Here is a 25,822-nt window from a genome sequence, read left to right on the forward strand (position 1 = left end):
CTTTAAACCAATCTAGATAAGATGAGGGTTTTTCAGGTTTTTACTCTTGTTGCTCTGTATAATAGTATGAGGATATCAGTAGGAATGATCCCTGGAACTGTGAGATATTTATCTGAATTACATGTTGCTGGGAGAAGGATGAAGGTAACATAATAATCAATGCTTCAATCTCCACCAAACCTTCTCACTACTGGCCGATGACCCAATACTGTCATTTCATTCAAACCTTCTCACTCCTAGCTGATGACCAGATATTGTCACTACACATTTTATGAAATAAAGGACATAGAGGGACCAACAAAACGTACTGCATCACAGGTCCTGGCTGTCACATAATTGCACTTGAACTTTTAACTTACCTGTCTCCTTAACTTTTTTCAATATTTTAAAATTGATTACAACAATAAAAAGCCTTTGTTGTTCCTTTTTATAAATAAAAATAATTCTCCCATCGATAGTGACATGCTTTGATATATGGTTGAGCTCTTTGGGTTGAAAGTTTTATTTTCAAAGTAATAATGGACTGAATAAATGATCACTATAATATATTCATACTTTTTATACATGTGGGATCCATCCAATATGACTAAAAGGGTCCATTGTTTAATAGTAAGAGTAGCAGGCGATGATGGTACAGTTTTAAATAAAAAAAAACGCATATTAATGTATGCAAAGTTTGTTTCACTAACTTTTCGAAATTGAGTACTATCAATATTACCTGTTCAGTGAGTACTATCAATATTACCTGTTCAGTGAGTACAATCAATATTACCTGTTCAGTGAGTACAATCAATATTACCTGTCCAGTGAGTACTATCAATATTACCTGTTCAGTGAGTACTATCAATATTACCTGTTCAGTGAGTACTTATAAGATATGCTGTGTTCATTATTAGATATATTTTCTTAGCAGAACTTCACAGAAGCTTGCTTGTGGCCACTTAAACAATTCTTAAAAAACAAAATTAAAAGTCCAGAAACAAATTTAGGGCACTACATTTTGTTCGGCTTTTATCTGTCTTGCATATTATTTGTATGCTTTTTTCTTGGAATATTATTCTTAAGAAAATTTAGTACTATTATGAATGAGAAAATGCATTCAAACTTGCTTTTGAAAAACTGTGGTTCAAGTTTCTGATGTTTAAACATGCAGTTTTATCATATTGCTGCATAGACATTTTGTTATTACTTTATTGCCTGTACTAGGCCTGAATGTCACCTGACCCTCCTCATAATGGAAGTTCTGTTCCTGGCTTAGTGCCCTAAAAAAATGCTCAATATGGAAGGAAGCGTTTGATGTGAAAATTATTGGTTATCATTAATTACAGGAAATTGCTACTTTGAGAATTTTAATTTGATGTTGGTTGTGGATTTGAATTTTACTAATTTAAAAGACCTTCCTTTTTGCATGTAGGCATTTGTTTTAGTTGCAATTCTTAACTCAATGAAAAGAAGTATAGCACAAGCTGCCAAGCTTGTTAGAACTTTATCTGAAGTTTCTATAACGGCAGAGAGGATAAAGGTAATACTTATTACAACCCTCCCTTGAAAAATTACACAAAAAATTGTTCGTGACAGTTGACACATGAAATGTGTCTTATGTTCAATAAAATCAATGTGTTACTCCATTTTTAGCTGTTTTCACATGTCTTTAGAAGATAATTGGTAGATGATTGTATAACAAGTAGTAACAAATAGGTTCAAACAGGGGGCTTTACTCCTCAATATTTTAAATGTTTTCTTTTATTTGCTGCATTTATAAAGAAACACTTATAGAGAGCTTTGATATTTGGTTTGATGTTACATCTATATTACAATAATACATTTTCAAACAGAATATGAGGTTTCACCTTTCATTTATAATTGCATTACCTGTTACTAAGGACCTACATCTATTGAAATGATAACTTACTAAGGGATTACTTCTCATGAAATGATAACTTACTAAGGGATTACATCTCATGAAATGATAATTTACTAAGGGATTACATCTCATGAAATGGTATCTGTCACAACATAATGACTTACATCTTATGAATTGGTATTTGTTACTAAGGACCTAAATCTAATGAGATGATACCTATTGATAAGTAGCCATATCTCATGAATTAATCCCTATTCATAGGCCCAACTTCTTATATATGCTATTATACTTGTCATCAAGGGCGTACATCTCATGAAATGTAATCTAAGAATCAACATCCAACGAACCCATACTTATTGCTGAGGACCTATATTTCAGTTCTTTTCATGCTTTTATTAACTTTGTGCTGTGGCAAAGCAAGATTTGTTATCATGAAATTAGTTACATTTATTACAGGAACCAAAGGTCTTTTAGATCAGCTCATTTGAATTTGTAGATACATATTACTTTGAAACAAGCTTCATTTAATTTCATCAAATGCTAACATGAATATTCCTTAATTATATAATTGAAAATTTAGATAAGTGAAGTTTTATGTGTATAAAAATAAGAATTGAGAGAATGCACAAAATAAGAATATTTATGAAAAAATAATTGCAATGAAGAAAAATGTCTTTTTAAAGTCACTTTAGCTTTTGACCATTACCTATTTTTGCTGTGCAGATTTGTTTCAAATATTACATGGTTAATTAAATTTATTAAATAAATTAGAATAATATAGGGATTGTATGCATAAGTTGCTGTGTATTAAATGTGTGAATTATGTTGTTGTAGAGCGTGTTGCTGATGGAAGAAATCAAAGAATTTCCCACCAAAATCAGTAACCCTAATCATATGGTGGTGATGAAAAATGCCTCATTTGTATGGGATGTTGATAGAGCAAACATAGAAATAATCAAAGATGGCAGAATTGATATTGAAATAAAAGGTTAGCATTACCTAATTGTTTAATGGAGGATTGAAACGAAAGTCTTTATATCAATCAATGAAAGAGCCACTCATTTGCCTTCTTTAGAGTTTTTAGAGTTTTAAACTGTAGATCTCTATGTTTAGAAAAAATTAAAAAAGATAGGCTTGTGTTGGTCATTATCTGTAAGGTTTTGTTTTGTTTTTAGCTTTATTTTAAGAATTGTAATGATTTAAATGAGTGTTTTGATACGGACAATACATGTCATTTGTACAAGAAGACAATCTTGGAGAAAAAAGAATGTGCACAAGTTAGAAAGTTCACAAAATATTGGAGAAAGACCAAAGATTAATGGAACAGTGATTTTCTTGAAGTTGCTGTCTTTTAAAACAATGATCATATTGTTTTGAAAAATCAAACAGTCACAAAGATATTGACCACTGAAGAATCATATAAGTTATTATTTTTTCCTTTCATTTCTATGGTTGATCATTTCCCTTTATTTCTTTCTTGTTAAGTTGATCTATTATTAATAATTATAGTTAATGCTGCAAATGGAAAAGACATGTCCAGCAAACAGAGCATTGATGAGAAACAGAAACTTCAAGAAGATACAGATGATAATCAGAGCTCATCATCTCCAGACCAAACTCTTTGTGATATTGACTTTACCTTAGAAAAGGTTGAGACATATTTATTATAGTTATACTTCAGTTTCTTAGCTTTTAGCAATGTGGTCCTGTTCCTTTCAGCCTCCATGGCCAAGTGTTATAGGTGTAATACCACCATTGATTTTCTCCTATTAGTCTTTGTTAAATTTGCACTTTTCAAAAAAATGTGTAGAATTTATCTTTGTTTCAAATAAAGAAATACTTGGCATGAGTAAAGTTTTATCCTGTCCAGTACTATAGAAAAAAAATCACATAACATTTCATTGCATATAAGAAAATAACCATAACTGGAAGTTAACCAATCAAATTTCTCCCCTTATTTTATCTGTGTACAAGGTTTAGTCACCATGTAACCTCAAGATTACAAAATACTATATAGAAATCCCCCCAAATAATAATAATGGTGCTTTAAAATACCCAAGACATATGTTTATGACACAGAAACCTTTTACTGCAATAAAATGTAGGATTAATTACCTATACAACTGTCAAATTCAAGGGAATATTTTTTTTCGACCTATTTTGGTATACAACCGGATGTGACTTATCATGATTTGGTGGTATTACAACTTATAAGAAGTTCATCTTTTAAAATCATTAGCCTGTCACACAAAAAGGTTATGAGTTTAAACTCAACATGTGACTGGTGTTAAACTCCAGTGCCAAATAGTGGATTGTTTTCTCCAGTATTCCTACACCAATAAAAATGCCATGAAATAGCCACTTTTTATTTAAACACATAAAATCAATCTACGTGAAGTTATGCATTTTTTTAAAACTTATTTTGATCTACATAAATTTTTGGATTTTACCATATCAAAAATATAAACTTCTGTGGAATTAATTTTTTTCAGGAACCAATTTTCCTAGATTGAGGAAAAATATATAAGCCTTTAGAAAATTTACAATTTGTTCAACATTTAAATTTTGTGGTCCACCTGGAATAGGTGATATTGAAAATTTGTATCCAAAAAATGATAATGAATCCAAAGTAAATCGTTCTGTCTATACAAGTTAGTTTCTTAATCCACAAATGCTTGGAAATCGCTAAAACAGAATTCAACTTTCCTTGTTCAGATTCTTCTACAGGACATGCACTTGTCCTCCTGATACTCCTATTTTGCATCCTAGTTATTTTTAAAGATTTGACCATTTTAAAACCTGGACGTCTTCTTGGCAATCATACTAATTTTCCTTATATTTATAATTGATCGTTTCTAAATATGCAATTTTAAGACACAACAGAAGACAAACTTTTTTTTATTTTGTAGGGTAAAATTATTGGTGTATGTGGCAGTGTTGGAAGTGGTAAAAGTTCCCTTATTTCTAGTATCCTTGGCAGGGTAAGTATACCTCATATCAATTTATATTCAGCCTTCAAACAACAAAGACAAGTTATGTCAGATTATGCTTTAAAAATTGTAGTTATTTAAATGATTTAGATACAGAAAAAAGATTTATGTGCCTAATTTTGATGTGAACATAAAGAAATATACAACCCTATCCCTTTGATTTGTTATATAGTTAATTAAGAAAACAACTATAACTTTATATAACCATTACCAATATCATTATTGTTTCTTGGTTTATCACTTATGTCTATTTATAAAATTTTATGTTTTATTGTACATGATTGTCCATTAAAATCAGTCTTGTTATAATTAATTAAGATTTATTTCTCGGTTCGTGTGCATCTGGGAATAAAGTTCTGTAAGCCATTTTAAGAGATGTACATCTAAAACAAATGAAAACAACAAATTATAATTTGATTATGAGGCATCAAAAAGAATTGATCAAATCATGTAAAGACAGTTTTACCTTCAAGGTTGATGATGAGGCATCAAAAAGAATTGACCAAATCATGTAAAGACAGTTTTACCTTCAAGGTTGATGGAATGATGATGAGGCATCAAAAAGAATTGACCAAATCATGTAAAGACAGTTTTACCTTCAAGGTTGATGGAAATGTTATTATTTTATTTTAACTTTTTGCAGATGACTTTAGTGGAAGGTAGGATAGGTGTAAGTGGAAGTCTGGCCTACGTCTCTCAGCAAGCCTGGATAATGAATGCCACAGTCAAAGAAAATATTCTGTTTGAAGAACTTTATGATGAAAAAAAGTAAATCCTTTATATAAAGAATCTTAGTATACAAAAGCATTAGAATTTTGATTCTTTTAAATTTTATTTAACATGCATGCTTTTAAATAAAGGCTTTAATTAAAATTCCTTTTTATTTTACTTTATGCAGTAGATTCCACTATCTTATGCTTCCTGAATCTTTTTTTAGCATATATATCATATATAGTTTTTTTGGATGTTTTTCCATCCATCTTTCATGATCTTTATGTATTTCCTCCCTTCCATCTATGTGTTGCAAACAAATTGTTTCCAGATGGTAACTTGATTATTTTTTGCATGTTTTCAAGAAATTATACAGATGGCTGATGTAGGGAAGGAGAAGACATGTATTGATTTTAGATCCGAGAGGTCAAATATTATGGTCACTGTTACTGAAAACAAGAGTTTTCTTGAAAAATTAGGTCAGGATTTTAAATGAGTTCAGTAAATGAGTTAAAAAAGGCTACGTGTTTTGTTGATCAGCTGATGATATCAATATGATTGGGGGGGGGGGGGGGGGGTGTTAATTTTGTGTGCTTTTTGTGTTAGAATCAACGGTTGTTTCTTTTTTTTAATAGCAAACCTCAAAGAGGACTTGATAAGTTGACGGGCATTAAAATTTTAAATTACAAAGCTGTGATGTGCAATTTAATAAAGTACTGATCAGAGTGTTACAGACAAAGGGAAGACCTCTTATGTTTTAATTTTTGATATTGGATATTTCTTTTTACTATTACATACAATCCAGACTAATAAATTATACTATTTTTTATATTTTTAGATACAATGATGTAATTCATGCCTGTTGTTTACAAGAAGATTTGGAATCTTTTGTATCTGGCAGTGAAACAGAGGTAAATAGAAATTGATTTGTTATAAATTCATACATTAGAAATCTATAGGCAATCTTTTAATTATGGTTTTGATTTGTGCTATAGGATTCATAGCGTAGGACTTTATGTAATTGAAATTATGTCTACTTTCACACAAATATCTATGTTTGGCCTATCTTAGGTACATTGTCAGTGACAAGACTTTAAACCAAAATCATTACAAACATCATTCTATTTCACTTTCTCACATTTATTATCCATCAACTTGAAACATTTTCATTTTAAAACAGCAGCCTTTCAGACAAATATTTCATGTTCATTGACATGCTCTGAAAAATGGCAATAGTGATTGCAAGAATTACTTCCTGATTAGGACTTATATCCCTCACGATACCTTGTTATCTTTTGTAGATTGGAGAGAAAGGTATAAATATGAGTGGTGGCCAGAAACAGAGGATCAGTTTGGCCAGGGCTCTGTATGCAAATAAAGATGTATATTTATTGGACGATCCTTTATCAGCCGTAGATATACATGTAGGAAGACATATCTTTACTGAATACCTGACAAAGGCTCTCAAAGGGAAAACTGTAATCTTTGTTACTCATCAGTTACAGGTAATATACATGTAGGGTGACATATCTTTAAAACAAGTGCAGTCTATATATATTTCTTAGTTAATTTTATTCCAATGATCAAATGTTTTGAAAATGATGGATGGACCATTTTTGACACGTCAGGATTATGCCTTTATTTTATAAGAATTTGGGATTTACCCTAATCAGGACTAAGGGATTGATGATTATTTTTTCAGGATTAGGGCAAGGAATTTTATATTTTTTTTGGAATTAAGAATGAAAACCCCCTCCTACCGTCCCTCTCTGAACACAACAAGAAGCAAAAAGCAAGAAGTTAAGTCTTAGTTATGCTACTTAGTTTGAGAAACATTACCTAGAAAAAGGAAAACTTATTAAATTATGCTTAAATCACTGAAAGTACATGAAGCTTCATTTTGAAAGCAACAGAATAAATTTTATTACACAAAACACCTGGACACTAGTAAAAAAAGTAACAGATATAATTTTCTATGGACATGTCTATATATTTTGTTACAGTATCTAAGCCAATGTGATGGAATAATTGTGTTATCTAATGGGAGAATAACAGAGAGGGGTAAACATGATGAACTGATGGCTAGGAATGGAGAATATTCTAACCTCATCACTACATACTATACCCAAGATGACAACGAGGATGTGGACGATGATATCAGAGGTAATATTGTATTGTTATTTCTGACAGTGTGTATTCAGAGTAATGATGTCTTGATTTGTTATATCTGACAAGTTTGATGTTCAATTATTGTGTATATTCCTTTCTTAAATTAAATGCCTAATGTGCTATGGGTTGTCTTAAACTGACAGTGAGGTAGAGTTGGATTTTTTTTATCCATGTAAAAGACCTCACTGTAATTTTGAGATAAAGACAAGCAATAACATCATTTTCCTTTTAGCATATGTTTTATTGTGCTGTGCATGTAGTGATTTATGGTTGTAATGGGGGTTACTTCATGAAGAATAAAGGTAAAAAAATCTTGCCAAATGACGTTAACTGTAATTTTTGGTGCATGACGATAATATGTACACATTCTTTTAGACGATGGAATAATCAACTGATTTTGAAGATTCACAGTAATGATATTTATTTTACACCTCTGACAAATCACAATAAATTATTTTGACAAATCATAGTAAAATTTTAACCAATTTGACACTAATAGTAGTCAAAAATGAGCATTTGATGCCTGACGGAAAAGGGCATTAATACCCTATTGATTATGTGTCATGGATGGATACAAAATACCGTTATTTTTTCTATTATTGAAAATATAAATATATTAAAACAGCATGTAGGTCTGGACTGTCTTTTCAAGGGGGAAAAATTGAGTGATTTTTTTAACTTCTGCTTAAGCAATGAAAAGAACAATAAATATTTTATAGAAAGAATTAATTCCATCCCAGGATCACCACAGCCAGTGACCACTGTAAGACAGAGGACATTTTCTGATTCTTCACAGAAATCAGGATTTCAAAAACCAGGATTCCATCAGCAGGCCAGTGTCATGTCTGCTACTAATGATAAAGAAGAAATGAAAAAAGCAGGTGAGGTCATTATAAATATAGTACTGATACAGAGGTCCATCAGCAGGTCTTTAGCTGGTAATGCATGTTTAATTTCAGTGATTTCAAATTCATCACTTCTTTTTCTTGTTGATTATCTCCCCTCAAACTATATGCTCAAGCCTAATGTTAACCATTGAATAAAGTGACCAGACCAGAATATAAACATCAGTTCTAGTAGTTTGTGTCTTTTAATCCCAGCTTTTTTACAAAGATGGTTTCAGCCAATTAAGAATTGTCACAAACTGTTACTTCTAAATTGCACTCAACTCTTGATTGAAATGTTGAAAATTACAAATTAGCATGCATTACCAAGTTAAATTATTGGTTCGCTTCATTGTTAATATACATGAAGATATAGATTGCAATTTGATAGATCAATTTGTTGACCAACAATTGATGGTTTTATCATTGAAATTAGGCCCCATTTCCTTATAGTATAACTCTAGTAGGAAGTCTATATTTCATTCACCCTGTCTTTTATCCAACAGCTATTCTGTCGCACTTTTCTCTGAATTACTGAACAGAAAAACTTCATATTGGTGAGTTGAAATGAGTAACCATTTTATGATTCTGTCAGACACCTACTTCCTTTTTACTGATACTTTGAATTTTTCAATTTGGTGAACAAAGTTGAAATTTTGTGTCGCACTTTCTTCAAGTAAAACTTAATTAATCAGCAGCTGACAGTGATGAGTTGTTACATGCAAGTGTTTTAGATCTGACAGATACAAACATCCTGGTTCCCTGTACTTTGAAGTACCAGTGGGGATATAATGAGCACAACAAAGTGTGCAATCTTGGTTCTTTATTATGCCCCACCTACGATAGTAGAGGGGCATTATGTTTTCTGGTCTGTGCGTCCCTTCGTTCGTTCTTCCGTCCGTCTGTCCTTCCGTCCGTTCGTCCCGCTTCAGGTTAAACTTTTTGGTCAAGGTTGTTATTGATGAAGTTGAAGTCCAATCAACTTGAAACGCAGTACACATGTGCCCTATGATATGATCTTTCTAATTTTAATACCAAATTAGAGTTTTTACCCCAATTTCACAATCCACTAAACACAGAAAATGATAGTGCGAGTGGGGATCCGTGTACTATGGACACATTCTTGTTGTTAATGCTGATTTATAGAAAATTATGTTTAAATATTCTATTATTTGTATGATTGTAAAGCTGATGTCTATTAAACATTCTTAAAGAAACTCAACCATTAATCTATTTGTTTTATAGGAAAGCTAATGGTTGCAGAGGAGATGGGAAAAGGCAAAGTGACATTTAGGACTTACTGGGATTATATACAAGCTGCTGGTGGTGTTTTAATATCTTGCCTAGCAGTTCTCATGTTTATTCTAAATATAGGAATCCAAACTGGCAGTAGTTGGTGGCTGTCATACTGGTTAGACCAAGGAGGTGGGGTGAGTAGAAACCTGTATGAGTTCTTATAATAAAGTTATTGAATCTTGTAGCAAATATCTAGGTCCAGACAGGTAGTGCCAGTAGGTGCGGGCTGTCATATTCATTATATCTAATAGATGGATCAAGTTATAAGAAACTTCTGGCAATTTTTATATTTACATGTTCTTATGAATATTAGGCTTCAAATAGGTCAAGTTGTTAGAGGATGTCATATTTGCTTCACCAAGATTTAAAGCAAAATGTTAGTGGTTAGACCAAAGAGACTAATCAAATATAAAGTGTTTAGACCAAAGTGATTGGACCAATAGTCCAGAGTCTATGGATTGTATGGTCTGGTTAAATCTAGTGCTGGCTACCAGGTATTAATAAAATTGTGAAAGGAAATGGGGAATGTGTCAAAGCGACAACAACCCGACCATAGAGCAGACAACAGCCGAAGGTTGCCAATGGGTGTTCAATGTAGCGAGAAACTCCTGCACCCGTAGGCGTCCTTCAGCTGGCCCCTTAAAAAATTTGTATACTAGTACAGTTATAACGGACATAATCATACAAGACTAACAAAGGCCAGAGGCTCCTGACTTGGGACAGGTGCAAAATTGTGGAGGGGTTAAACATGTTTATGAGATCTCAACCCTCCCCCAATGTAGAAAAGTAAACGCATAACAATACGTACATTAAAATTCAGTTCAAGAGAAGTCCAAGTCCAATGTCAGAAGATGTAACTAAAGAAAATAAATAAAATGACAATAATACATAAATAACAACAGACTACTAGCAGTTAACTGACATGACAGTTCCAGACCTCAATTAAACTGATTGAAATATTATGTCTTCATCATATGAATATCAGGCACAATCTCTCATACTATCATGAAATATATGAGAAGAACATGCCAACAACTGTTTTTTTAAATAAATATGTTTAGATCCAATGCAAAGACCCTTTAAGTGAATCAATATTAAAGCCAAAATATGCAATCTGTAATGACCTGACAACAGTATCATAACTATATCCCTTCTTAATAAGTCTGTTTAAAGGTTTTATCATAAATTTTTATATTAAACTTCCCATTAATGATATCAAAGATCGAGGAAAGGGCAGTGGTCATTGTTAGTATTAGCTTTATTTAAAGTAAGTTCAACAGGATAAATTTCTTTAGTATACATACTGAAGTCGTCATTATTGAGAGCCAATATATCATCCAAATATCTAAAAGTATTGTTAAATTTTTGTATCAAATGTTGTTTCGATGGGTCTTTGCTAATTTTAGTCATAAATTGTAACTCATTACAATACAAAAACAGGTCCCCAATAAGTGGTTCACAGTTAGTCCCCATTGGAATTCTAATAACTTGAGGATATACGGAAACTCCAAAGCGAACAAAAATATTATCAAGTAAAAATTCAAGCGCATATATAGTATCAAAGCATGTCCAATTGACATAGTTCTTTTGTGTATTGCTACTAAAAAGTGACCTAAAAGAGTTTGAGCATATGTACTCCCATTCTGACTTTTTAAATGCCCAGTTAATTAGGGATGTCAATTTTTTCTTAATGAGAATATGAGGCAAAGTAGTATATAGGGTAGAAAAATCAAAACTTTGAACAGATTAAAAATCACCAATATATGCATGCAATTTATCAAGTACTTCCAAAGAGTTTTTGACACTCCAAAAGTAATTAATTCCACTATATCAAAAGTCTTATTTGAACAATTCATTATCAGTTTTTTAGCTCAAATGGCCCGAAGGGCCAAGTGAGCTTATGTCATCACTTGGCGTCCGTCGTCGTCCGTCGTCTGTCATCGTCTGTCTTCGTAAATTATTTCAAGAATCTTCTCCTCTGAAACTACTAGGCCAAATACTTCCAAACTTTAACTGAATGTTCCTTTGGGTATCTAGTTTATAAATTGTATCCGAAGTTTTGATCTATCAACAAACATGGTCCTAAAAATAGAACATGGGGGTCAAATGCAGTATTTGGCTTATAACTCAAAAACCGAAGCATTTAGAGCAAATCTGAAATGGGGTAAAATTGATTATCAGGTCAAGATCTATCTGCCCTGAAATTTTCAGATGAATCGGACAATCCATTGTTGGGTTGCTGCCCCTGAATTGGAAATTTTAAGGAAATTTTGCTGTTTTTGGTTATTATCATGAATATTATTATAGGTAGAGATAAACTGTAAACAGCAAAAATGTTCATCAAAGTAAGACCTAAAAATAAGTCAACATGACTGAAATGGTCAGTTGACCCCTTTAGGAGTTATTGCCCTTTATAGTCAATTTTTAACCATTTTTCATAAATCTTAGTTATCTTTTACAAAAATCTTCTCCTCTGAAACTACTGGGCCAAATTGAACTAAACTTGGTCACAACCATCATTGGGGTATCTAGTTTGAAAATTGTGTCCAATGACCTAGCCAACCAACCAAATTGGCCGCCATGGCTAAAAATAGAATATAGGGTTAAAATGCAGTTTTTGGCTTATAACTCAAAAACCAAAGCATTTAGAGAAAATCTGACATGGGTTAAATTGTTTATCAGGTCAAGATCTATCTGCTCTGAAATTTTAAGATGAATTGGACAACCCATTGTTGGGTTGCTGCCCCTGAATTGGTAATTTTAAGGAAATTTTGCTGTTTTGGTTATTATCTTGAATATTATTATAGATAGAGATAAACTGTAAACAGCAATAATGTTCAGCAAAGTTAGATTTACAAATAAGTCGGATGACCGAAATGGTCAGTTGACCCCTTTAGGAGTTATTGCCCTTTATAGTCAATTTTTAACCATTTTTCGTAAATCTTAGTAATCTTTTACAAAAATCTTTTCCTCTGAAACTACTGGGCCAAATTAATCCAAACTTGGCCACAATCATCTTTTGGGTATCTAGTTTAAAAAATGTGTCCGGTGACCTGGCCATCCAAACAAGATGGCTGCCACGGCTAAAAGTAGAACATAGGGGTAAAATGTCAAAAACCAAAGCATTAAGATCAAATCTGACTGTGGTTGAATTGTTTATTAGGTCAAAATCTATCTGCCCTGAAATATTCAGATGGATCGGACGACACGTTGCTAGGTTGTTGCCCCTGAATTGGTAATTTTAGGGAAATTTTGCAGTTTTTAGCTCACCTTTCCTAAAAGGAAATGTGAGCTTTTCTCATCACTTGGCGTCCGTCGTTGTCGTCTGTCGTCATTAACAATTTTTCAAACATCTTCTCCTCTGAAACTACTGAATGGATTTGGATGAAACTTAGCATGATTGTTCCTTAGATTATCCTGCACAAAGTTTGTGCTTCGATTTTTGATCCGTCAAAAAACATGGCCACCGTTACTTCAAATGGAACAAAGGGGTCAAATTCAGTTTTTGGCTTATATCTCAAAAACTAAAGCATTTAAAGCAAATCTGACATGGGGGTAAAAATGTTCATTAGGTCAAGATCTATCAGCCCTGAAATTTTCAGATGAATCAAACAACCCATTGTTGGGTTGCTGCCACTTAATTGGTAATTTTAAGGAAATTTTGCAGTTTTTGGTCATTATCTTGAATATTATTATAGATAAAGATAAACTGTAAACAGCAAAAATGATCAGCAAAGTAAGATCTACAAATAAGTTAAATATGACCAAAATTGTCAATTGACCCCTTAAGGGGTTATTGTCCTTTAATGACAATTTTTCACAATTTGTTCATCATATTTGCTAACTTTAAAAAATCTTTTCCTCTAAAACTACTCGACCATATTCAACCAAACTTCATTTGAATGATCAGTAGGGTGTATAAAATAAAGTTTGTGTTTTATTTTCTATTTCGTCAAAAAACATGGCCGAAGGCATTGTTTACCAGGTGAGTGATTCAGGCTCTTGAGAGCCTCTTGTTTATTGTACCAAGTGTACTAGTAAGTAGAATAGACAATTTAGTAGTGGAACAATGGCTTGAAGATGAAATAAATATTTATTTGTAAGGTTTTTTGTGTAGCTTTGGAAGCCAGTACATAGTTGGGACTTTCATTGTATTTGGTTCTGCTTGTAAAGAAGTAGCTAAAAGTTTGTGTTTGTTACAGATGTCGTTTTCTGAAAATGAAGTCAGTTGGAATGTTGGTGAATTCGTGATTTCCTTTTGCAGAACCTCAATATAAAATTTATGTCAAACAATAATGATATTATTAGCAGCTTTATCAGCCCAGACAAAAACAAATTCCTTGGCTAGTTCTTTTAGTTTATGTTTGATACATGAAATAGGGTTTTTATGGTTGTTGTTAAGAGTAAAAAACATACATTGATTGTTGGCTAGTCAGGTAACAAGAAAATTGTACGTCTGGTTCTATCTAGTGATGACTACTAGGGTTAACAGAGATACTTGTTGTTGGCTAGTCAGGTAACAAGGAGAATTATACGTCTGGTTCTATCTAGTGATGACTACTAGGGTTAAAAGAGATAGTTGTTGTTGGCTAGTCAAATGTTATTGGATAGGTAATAAAACAAATCTTTGTCTAGTTATATTACAAAAAGAACAAACATCTATTGGTGATTGTCTATATCTTGAACATATATTACCTTTAAAATGATAAGATTGGAAAATGCAGAAATGTTGTAAAAAGTGATAGAATGTACAGCATTGATTTCTTTTTTGAAGATTACTCTCTTTTCAAAGATAACTAGAACACACCCGCGAAATCGCGGGCATTCAGAGCGTAGTTTATAGTATGTAAAGTGTTGTTGGAAGAATTATGTAAAATATTGAATGACTGGGGAATTTCAGCAAAAGTATCATAAGTCAAAGGTTATTGGGGACATAATAATAATAATAATAATAATAATAATAAATTCTTTATTTAAAGAGGGTAAACACAGTTAGTTACAATCACTAATCTTCCCTGAGGCCCTCATATACATGTATGCAATACAAGTAAAAACAAAATGGTAATAATAAAAGAAAAAAGCAATCATACAACATATAAACACAATTGTATAGACATAATAGTTCAGTGTACATGTACCATGATTAAAAGATATAAAACAGTTAAATATCGCATGTAGTAAATAGACCTAGTATATACAAATCATTAAAATCATACATTCTAAGAGTAATACAATGTAGTTGCAATCATTTCAGACTGAATATTGGGACTGTCTCAAGTATTGTTTTATAATTTGTTTAAAAGAATAAGTGTTTTGCACTTTACGCATTTCATAAGGTAGTCCGTTCCATAAAACTGATCCAGAATAAGCAAAAGATTTTTTAAACAGTTCAGTTTTTGGCTTTGGAACTATCAAATTACCTTGAGTAACACCCCTTAAACAGGAAAATGTGTTTTTTTTTTATCCTTCCTCCTTTATTTCCAAAATTCCCAATTTTGGTTTTCTATCAATTTCAATATGAACATAATACATTAAGTGGGGAATTTCAGCAAAAGTATCATAAGTCATAGGTTATTGGGGACAGGACAATGTTTTTTTGTATCCCTCCTCCTTTATTTCCAAAATTCCCAATATTTGGTTTTCTATCAATTTCAATATGAACATAATACATTGAGAATGTTATGAACATTTAAGTAAGGAGCCTGTAATTCAGTGGTTGTTGTTTGTTTATGTGTTACATATTTGTATTTCGTTCATTTTTTGTACATCAGTAAGGCCGCTAGTTTTCTGGTTTGGATTGTGTTACCTTGTCAGTTCAGGGTCTTTTAAAGCTGATTATGTGGTATGGGCTTTGCTCATTGTTGAAGGTCGTACGGTGAACTATAGTTGTTAATTTCTGTATCATTTTGGTCTCTTGTGGAGAGATGTCTCAACATGGCTATCATACCACATCTTCTTTTTTTGTAATCAATGAATTTTGTAAAAGATTTAATAACTGGAGAATTTCAGAAAAGGTATCAAAAGTTCACATGAATAATTTTAGCGCTTATATAAATCTGTATATTATGAACATTCATTACTATATAAATATAGTGTATTTACTTTCAATTTTAAGTTTACTAATCGATCCATGGTGGTCATTGATATAGTATACAGACCCTCTCTATTTAATAAACTATGTGACCGCCGTGGATAGTAAACTTGAAAATGATAGCAGATAAAATTCTTAAAATACAGTATACAGAAAAACACAAACCGGAAGTCTAATCAGACTTAAAATTTCGTCCGATGACGGGACAATGTCCGGATGCCTTTTTTCTCGTTTTTCTCCCAAAATAACTCAATCTGAATAATCATATGAATGGATGACAAATGCGACTATGCACTGTACCTATAGGACACAGAGGCGTGTTGATTAATTTATTGTGGAAAGAAGAGAAGCGACACCAAAAATGAGGTCTTTCGTTTAATAGTATAGATAGTAATAATCCTATTATTTCATTGTAGAACATAACCATACCTTTCGTAGGTAACCTGTCCAATACAACTAACATCACAACAGTTACAGTTCTGAGCAGCAACATAAGGGATAATCCGGATATGAATTTTTATGTAACAGTGTATGGCCTCTCTGTTATTGCTATTGTATTTTTAATGCTACTGAGAGCAACTATCTTCATGAAGGTAGGTTTTTACAGTGGTAAATCTTGTTTAGTCATGGAATAATACTACTTGGTTGCCTTGTTTGGCCAAAAACCTAAATTGGTGCAAAGTGTTTTGAGACTATCATTAAAGTCATTACTGTAACTTGACCTTAAAACACTTTAAGAAATATAACAAAATCACAAACAAAAAACAAAACAGGAATTTTTTTTTGGTCATGAACCAGAATTAGGAATTAGGAAAAGAATTCGAAATTGAAAACAATTATGGTGAAAAAATGCAGAAATTCTGTACTTAATAGATATTATAAAAGTATACAACTTTGAAAGTAAAGTTGTACCAACTAGTCAGAAAACCACTTGGAAAATAAACCAAACTGTTTGTCCTTTTAACAGAAACACCTATATAGCGTTGTCTATGTTTGAAATTGACACAATTTTACGTAAATTTTCAAAATTAATTTCTTTTCACAGGTGACGCTGCATGCTTCCAGTAATATGCATGATAATATATTTTCCAAGATTTTAGCTTGTCCAATGCAATTCTTTGACACAACGCCAGTTGGAAGAATTGTAAATAGATTTTCTGCTGATATGGATGAAAGTAAGTTTAGAAATAGTAAATAGTTCATTATAAAACAATTAAAAACTAAAACTCAATGTTAAGGATGTCAAAATGAATGTCAATAGTTCAACTACAATCTTTCATTCTTTGATTTGTCTTTCACATGTTCTTCTTTGTATGTTTTGAAAGTGCATTAAAATATCAAAAATATACCATTTAATCAGGAAATTCTGCTGAAATTAAACATTTATCTGAAAGAATGTCATCCTGCTAAATTTTTGTATGTTTCTATCGCCTGAATGCAGATATAAAATTATTGTTAATAGGCATAAATCAGATATTTGTTTAATTAAAACAAGCTAAGTTACCAATTAAATATTTCCTGTGTTTAATGAAACTCTGTTAGATCTTTGTTTTACTTTTGAATTCCTTCAACTTGACCTCAACATCATAAAAATGTTTTTAATCAGTAGTTATCCAAATACCTTGTATTGATGCTCAATTTGGTGACAAGCTTTGCCAAATTAACCCTGCGATTTTATATGAATAATAGATTACGATATGTATTAACATTTAGAGACTCAGGAAACTTAACATTTCAATAAAACTGCATATTTTTAAAATACACATACTTGACACAACTCAAACCAACGGAATGGTGCTTTAGTTGCTTTTTAAATGCCAAAAAAGTTCGTTTTTTAATCTACTTCTAAATAGTTAATCTCATATGTAATCTTTTTCAGTTGATGTGCGTCTTCCAGGAAATATGGAGATATTTTTACAGAACATTTTAATGATAATTTTTGCATTAGTCAGTATATCGTATGTTTCGTCATGGTTTTTGATAGCTCTTGTGCCATTGATATTCTTTTTTGTGATGTTAAACAAATTATTTGCTGCGTGCATAAGACAATTAAAAAGACTGGATTCTGTAACAAAATCACCAATGATCAGTCATGTGCAAGCATCTGTTCAAGGAATATCAACCATTCATGCATATGGAAAATCCAATGAATTTGTAGACAAGTAAGTCTAATGTTATTTTAATTTAGAATATACAATACTGTTCAGTTTTTAAAGCACAGTTGATGTAGTACAAAATGTTAGCTTGGAATTTTTTTTAAGAAAATTATCGTCACTTATTTATTGTAAATTAGTTCAGTTTAAAATACCACTTATTGAACATTTTGCTGGAATTATGGTTCCTGTTTCATCTTATTTACTAATTTACTTTTTACTTTTATGCATTGATATTTATGTCAAACACATCTAGTTTATTTCTATGAAAGTAAATAATGAGACTTGTACTTTATAGCTTTTTAAACAAGTTTTTGTTTGTAATCTGAATAAATATTGATGTTGAATTTACTTGAAGAAATAGGTCAAATTTGCGTAATGTCAAAAACGCGAAACAATTTTACTGAGTTGTACAAATATTCTATGCTGAATTAAATTCATATAATTGTTGATAAGAGTTTCTTCGTCTTTTGAATAAATGATGGTTGACATGAACTGGAATTATCTGTTAAATTAATTTCCATATTTGTTTTTTCAGATTTCATAATTTAATTGACACCAATACAGTTCCCTATTTCCTGTTCGTTTCATCCAATCGATGGTTAGCAATACGCCTTGATATCATCAGTGCGTGTGTGATATTTGTTACAGGTCTTCTAGTTATTGTTAATTATGAGAGTATGACTCCAGCTTTGGCAGGCATGGCGCTGGCCTTTTCCATCCAGGTTTGTAGAACCTTTTCATTGTTTCATGATTGTCATTTTTTTTAGTAACTTCAAATTTATGTTTCAATGTTTGTATAAAAACTCATTAAAGAGGCCTGGCTTATTTCAATTTGTTAAATATATTTGTTAATAAAAATTATTTTTAATTATAATGATAATAATATCAATTGTGATGGATTTTAACTATTTTTAAGAGAAACTTTTTGTTGACGTATGGAATGTTACCTGCAAAGATTACTTCAAGTGAGTTATATTCAAGTATCTCAAGTTGTAAACATAAATTATTATTTATCTGTTTTAGATGACGGGTTTGTTCCAGTTTTCAATAAGAATGGCGATAGAGACAGAGGCCAGGTTCACATCTGTAGAAAGATTAAATCATTATTCTAGGGTATGAGGTCAAATATTAATTAGTATAAGACATGACATAAAAAGATCAATGGGTATACACTATCAAAAAAGTTTTCATGCCTACAATATCAACTTTAAAAAAATACCTCATTATAAATAAAACTGCAGTTTTAATTAATTTATTTATTGAATGAAAATAGATCCCTCTTGCATATGAATTATGAACTAAACATGTTTTCTTAGCATCCTTCATGTAACAATATCTTGTAGTTTGTAGACACATAAACATTTCCAAATATATTACTTATTATAAATCTTATTTTACAGGAAGTGGAATCAGAGGGCGATTCTATTATTAAAGGACAACGCCCACCTGACAACTGGCCATCCGATGGATGTATATCATTTAAAAAATATAAAATGAAATATAGAGACAATTTACCTCTTGCATTAAAAAGTGTATCCTTTGATGTTCTACCTCAGGAGAAGATTGGAATAGTTGGTCGATCAGGATCAGGTAGGTCATTTCTTCTCCAAATCAAAAAGAAACACTGCTAAAACATAATGTCTTCCAAGAAAATTGAAAATATAACATTTCCAGATTTAATCTTGATATCTCCCTTGGCTACTTAATTATTGTTCCACTTCTTTTTTCGGCTTCAGGAAATAGAATATTCAGGTACATGAAAATTCTCATACACCTTGATTTTATAAAAAAAAAATGGAATGAGCAGTGTATCAACCATTAATTATTTTCTTTATTAATTTTTTAGGCCTGAAATATATTTAAACCATATATTGAAAATAATGTCTTTGTAAAAAGCATAAAAATGTGTGATTGATTGGTAATTGCTTAACCTGTGCACTCTCAATGCAGACACCATTTTTATGGGGTAATATGATATTTTGTTCAATGTTAAGTCAGATAGTCTCAACTATTCAAATATTTAGTTTAATAACAATATTTACACACTGGTGGTCTTATATTTCTTAAAATTTGAATTGTAAATAAAAAAGTTTCTGCATAATTTTTCAGGGAAGTCATCACTAGGTGTTGCCTTATTTAGACTGGTTGAAGCAGACTCAGGAAGTATATCTATAGATAATGTAGACGTATCTACTATAGGTCTCCATGATCTAAGGAGTAAGCTAGCCATCATACCTCAGGACCCTGTATTATTTGTTGGAACTATTAGGTAGGTTTGTTGAAGTGCCAGGTATTTTTTTCTCCAATTGAAAACTTGTTATTAATGCTGAATCTTAGTTTTCTTTTATTTATTTGATATATTTATCACCATCTAGATGTATTTCTTATAGGTTCGATAGTATTCTTTTTCATTTAGCTGCATTTGTTTTCAAAATCCTAAATCAAGAACCTGATGTTCAGTGGTTGTTGTTTGTTGATATTGTTTATAAGTGTTTCTCTATTTTTTTTATTGGGATACGATTGCTTTCAAGCAATCTGTAGACTATTACCATTGACTCAGGGCAATGCCCTCATGTCAACCGTTTTATTCTAAACATTAAGGAACATCTTAGATTCTTAAGATTGTCTTGCTTGAAATGGTAAAAACAAACAAAAGGATTGAATTTAAACAACTGTCCTATAATGTTCTTCTTATAATCTTCATATTTCGATATTTCCCTTGACTTATATGCATGTTATTAAGGCCTTTTTTTTTTAATTAGTTGGTTTACGGACAACTAGTGTCAAAGGTTAGGGTCGGAGGAGGTAAAAAAAATAAAAATAAAATAGCAATCTTAGATTTTTTTTTTGTTCACGTATAACTGTTCTGAAAAATTTGAGTTGGAGGAAAAAAAAAAAAAAATGCTGTTCATTCATGACATTACAGGGGTTGAGGAGGAGAAATAGTTTAGCTCTTATCTTGATATGCTTTGCATTTGATGGATGGATGGTCAATTGTTGTTTAATGTCTAGTGGCTAATCAGATGCATAATTAGGATGAGAATATGATAATGAGAAATGAAATGCTAAACTGACACACTGAGCCAGAATTTAAATGTGGTAGCTCACAAGGTAACAGTTCCCCCAAAGATATGTTACCTTACCCAAACACATTATTCTGACTCCTTTAATAATTGCAATTGCAGCGTGCTTGGCGAAGAAGCAGCAGATATCAATTTTTAAGTCTTTGTACGTTGACCATCAAAGTTAATATTCAACTGAAAGTAGATGAAGCCGTCAGACTCCATGGTCCTCCCTCGTTGGGTTTTTGAATTCGTCTGCGTCATTTCGAAGCTTTTCAAAATACGCCGTTCACTACAAACGCTTTATTGACACAGACAAAACGTTTTGGAACGCCTCGGATTTTTTTATTCACAGCACTCGAAAAATCGGGTCGGCGGAATAAAAAACAACACGAAATCAAAATTTTAATTTTATTTCACTTTTAAACAAAATCGGGTCGGCGGATCCGTAAACCAACTAATTAAAAAAAAAAGGCCTAACAACACAGAAAATCAGAATTAAGCAGTATCTATATTTGGTGTTTTATAAATTAAAAAACATGTCAGAGGGAATTCCCCAGTTTTGATAACACACGACAGTTCCCTGAATTCCGATCGGTAAATCTATTTCTATCATATAAGAACTGAAGTGGAGTTTTCTTATATGTCACCGTTATGAAACTGATATTTGATATTGTACTTCCATAAAGAAATGGAGGTCGTTTAATTAACATTTAATATACGTCCTTGCTACAAATCACAAGTCTAGGGTTTGTTTAGGTAATTATGTACATGGGTATAGTTTTCTTGACTTGAAGGGGTATCAGATTGAATGGTTGCTCTGGATTCCCCACTCCATTGATTAATTTGAAACTCATGAGATCCTTTCTATGTCTGTCTGCTATTGAGGGTTATTCTTGTTGCATAATTTTAAATCATATGCATCATTTAAATTAAAAATAAATGTAGTCCACAATGTAAAGGTGAAACAAGAACACCCCTTCAGCTGAAATGGAGTCTTCCATGTTATCGCATTGAGTTATCTCCCTTATACTTTTGTCAATTCTGAACCAAAATTCAACGATACGCCGAGAAAAAATAGCTCGTTCTGTGGATAGACATCGTATTATATTAAAAGCAATCACAATTTAAACAGAGGAATGTGTATGGAAAGAAGTCATGCCCACTGACTCAAAGGAAATTAAATATTTACATACCTGCCAACTGTCACTATTTGCGGGGGATTTCCCCCATGGAGGCTCCCAAATTGAAATTTTGAAAGAGCAGTTTTGTCCACAATTTAAACAAAACAACTAATTTTACAATGACTTAAGGCTTATAAAAGTATGAAGAGGCCAAAAAACAACATTAAAATGTATTTGCAGGCCCCCTTGAAGGTTTTTATGCCCCACCTACGATAGTAGAGGGGCATTATGTTTTCTGGTCTGTGCGTCCGTTCGTCCGTTCGTCCGTCCGTCCGTCTGTCTGTCTGTCTGTCCGTTCGTCCGTCTGTCCCGCTCCAGGTTAAAGTTTTTGGTCAAGGTAGTTTTTGATGAAGTTGAAGTCCAATGGACTTCAAACTTAGTACACCTGTTCCCTATGATATGATCTTTCTAATTTTAATGCCAAATTAGAGTTTTTACCCCAATTTCACGGTCCACTGAACATGGAAAATGATAGTGCGAGTGGGGCATTGGTGTACTGAGGACACATTCTTGTTTAGGACTATGACAGCCATCTTGCACGCAAAACCCCCATGGGCATTTTGAAAAGTTGGCAGATATGTATTCAAAGAGTTCAAAATGGGGTTCCTCCTAGAATTCACGTAGGAAAATAGGTGATAAGGTACAAAGTGAAATACTTTCTCTCACTCTCAGTGACTGCTGTGGAAAGTAAACTTGAAATTGATAGTACAAAAATAAAACACAATAAGTACATTGTTCCTACACTTGTATCGAGGATTGGCTATTTTTAAAGTTGAATAACTATTCAGATTACGTAAATTACATTTTACCGAGCAATTTACATATGCAGTTGAATTATTTTTGAAAATAATACTAATACCTGTATCAATGAAAACAATGGCAATCGTATCCCTCAGAGCAATCATGCTCTTAATTGATATAGATTAGACCATTGGTTTTCCCCATTTGAATAGTCATATTTGGGTCCCTTTATAGCTTGCTCGTTTGGTGAGAGCCAAAGCTCTGTGTTGAAGACCGTACTTTGACCTACAATGGTTTACTTTTACAAGTTTTGACTTGGGTAGAGCGTTGTGTCATTGGCACTATTCAGTATACAGTATTCTGAGAGGGGTGCCATATTGAGCTTTGTCTAACAAATATTTCCATTACACCTTGCTACAGGCATGATGATAGTATTTAGGAGACGACTTCTAAGTTTTGATGTACATGTGTTTAATCTATGTTTTTGTTTTCTACAAATCAAATACATGTTTAAAATAATATTTGGTATTTTGTTTATTTAGATATAATCTGGATCCCTTTCAAGAACATAAAGATTCAGATTTATGGGAAGCTTTAGAGAAGTGTCACATAAAAGATACAGTGAGTATATGGTTTACGTATATCAAATCTGTTATAATGTTTTGATTGCCATAAAAGCCGAAGGTTTGGCTAGCCACAAAACCAGGTTCAACCCACCATTTTTATCTTAAGATGTCCTGTACCAAGTCAGGAAAAAGATATTGTTATTTTAGTTCATTTTGTGTTTGTTACATTTTAGAGTTGTGTTTCTGTTGTGTCATAGTTCTCCTCTTATATTTCATGTGTTTCCCTCAGTTTAAGTTTGTAACCCGGATTTGTTTTTTTCTCAATCGATTTATGAATTTTGAACAGAAGTATACTAATGTTAATTATATTAAAGACAAGTCTATACATTTAAGTAGTTATCAAAGGTACCAGGATTATAATTTAGTACGCCAGACGCGCGTTTCGTCTACATAAGACTCATCAGTGAGGCTCATATCAAAATATTTATAAAGCCAAACAAGTACAAAGTTAAAGAGCATTGAGGATCCAAAATTCTAAAAAGTTGTGCCAAATACGGCTAAGGTAATCTATGCCTGGGATAAGAAAATCCTTAATTTTTCATAAAATTCAAAGTTTTGTAACAGGAAATTTATTAAAATGACCACATTATTGATATTCATGTCAACACCAAAGTGTTGACTACTGGGCTGGTGATACCCTCGGGGACGAAACGTCCACCAGCAGTGGCATCGACCCAGTGGTGTAAATAGTTATCAAAGGTTCCAGGATTATAATTTAGTACGCCAGATGCGCGTTTCGTCTACATAAGACTCATCAGTGACGCTCATATCAAAATATTTATAAAGCCAAACAAGTACAAAATTAAAGAGCATTGAGGATCCAAAATTCCAAAAAGTTGTGCCAAATAAGGCTAAGGTAATCTATGCCTGGGATAAGAAAATCCTTAATTTTTCGTAAAATTCAAAGTTTTGTAACAGGAATTTTATTAAAATGACCACATTATTGATATTCATATCAACACCGAAGTGTTGACTACTGGGCTGGTGATACCCTCGGGGACGAAACGTCCACCAGCAGTGGCATCGACCCAGTGGTGTAAATAGTTATCAAAGGTACCAGGATTATAATTTAGTACGCCAGATGCGCGTTTCGTCTACATAAGACTCATCAGTGACGCTCATATCAAAATATTAATAAAGCCAAACAAGTACAAAGTTAAAGAGCATTGAGGATCCAAAATTCCATTAAGTGCCAAATACGGCTAAGGTAATCTATGCCTGGGATAAGAAAATCCTTAATTTTTCGTAAAATTCAAAGTTTTGTAACAGGAAATTTATTAAAATTACCACATTATTGATATTCATGTCAAGTGTTGACTACTGCTTGGCGGGTGATACCCTCGGGGACGAAACGTCCACCAGCAGTGGCATGACCCAGTGGTGTAAATAATTATCAAAGGTACCAGGATTATAATTTAGTATGCCAGATGCGTGTTTCGTCTACATAAGACTCATCAGTGACGCTCATTTAGAATGTAGAATATCTCCAAAACAACAGTCACACAAGTATTTAAGTTGATACAGAAGAAAAAAATAATAAACTACATCTAGTTAGCCCTTTTTTAAAACCACCAATTGATTAACCTTTGTAGAAGCACAAAACATTGTGTACAATATTGTTTCTAGTGCACAAGCCAAATACTGGTATGGTAATATTTATCATTGAGTTCAACCATGCATGTCCAAAGTTTGTTAGCATGTTCAGCCATGCACGAGTTTCCACATGTGAATTATACTGTATTTTTTAGATTTACTAAAGATAAAAAGAATTGCTAAGGTATAAATGTATCCGTACATTTATTAATTATTGTGGAAAAATGATGTATAATCTCAGATGAGTGTTCTAACTTAAACATGCTAAACTTTACTTACTTGTGCATTACATATACATTTCACCATAACAAAAGATCAGTAGATAACTAAAGATATCTTGAATACTCACCATATATAATCACATAGTTAAATCCTGTGAATAATAATAATATTTAGACGACACAAATCAAAACTATACCCGATAACGCACATGTGAAAAACAACACTGTGCCCAA

The 25,822-nt window shown here is 32.1% G+C and overlaps 1 protein-coding gene across 8 annotated transcripts in view; it reads left to right on the forward strand.

Moving 5' to 3' along the window:
- LOC139517906 (ATP-binding cassette sub-family C member 5-like) overlaps positions 1 to 25,822 on the forward strand; it is a 51,558-nt gene that overhangs the window by 18,898 nt on the left and 6,838 nt on the right. For 5 of the 8 annotated variants that reach the window (XM_071309403.1, XM_071309406.1, XM_071309409.1 and 2 more), the window contains 17 exons: positions 2,699 to 2,852; positions 3,374 to 3,513; positions 4,774 to 4,845; positions 5,498 to 5,622; positions 6,404 to 6,476; positions 6,867 to 7,070; positions 7,569 to 7,728; positions 8,454 to 8,615; positions 9,864 to 10,048; positions 16,422 to 16,598; positions 17,051 to 17,180; positions 17,885 to 18,167; positions 18,697 to 18,883; positions 19,185 to 19,274; positions 19,562 to 19,751; positions 20,271 to 20,430; positions 23,691 to 23,769. In XM_071309403.1, the coding sequence (XP_071165504.1) occupies positions 2,699 to 2,852; positions 3,374 to 3,513; positions 4,774 to 4,845; positions 5,498 to 5,622; positions 6,404 to 6,476; positions 6,867 to 7,070; positions 7,569 to 7,728; positions 8,454 to 8,615; positions 9,864 to 10,048; positions 16,422 to 16,598; positions 17,051 to 17,180; positions 17,885 to 18,167; positions 18,697 to 18,883; positions 19,185 to 19,274; positions 19,562 to 19,751; positions 20,271 to 20,430; positions 23,691 to 23,769 (2,571 nt within the window). Of the gene's footprint in view, positions 1 to 36; positions 145 to 1,414; positions 1,523 to 2,698; positions 2,853 to 3,373; positions 3,514 to 4,773; positions 4,846 to 5,497; positions 5,623 to 6,403; positions 6,477 to 6,866; positions 7,071 to 7,568; positions 7,729 to 8,453; positions 8,616 to 9,863; positions 10,049 to 16,421; positions 16,599 to 17,050; positions 17,181 to 17,884; positions 18,168 to 18,696; positions 18,884 to 19,184; positions 19,275 to 19,561; positions 19,752 to 20,270; positions 20,431 to 23,690; positions 23,770 to 25,822 lie in introns of all 8 variants that reach the window. The other 3 variants (XM_071309407.1, XM_071309405.1, XM_071309408.1) reach the window with 3 other exon arrangements.

Source organism: Mytilus edulis, chromosome 3, assembly GCF_963676685.1.
Source record: "Mytilus edulis chromosome 3, xbMytEdul2.2, whole genome shotgun sequence".
NCBI classification, from domain to species: Eukaryota; Metazoa; Mollusca; class Bivalvia; order Mytilida; family Mytilidae; genus Mytilus; species Mytilus edulis.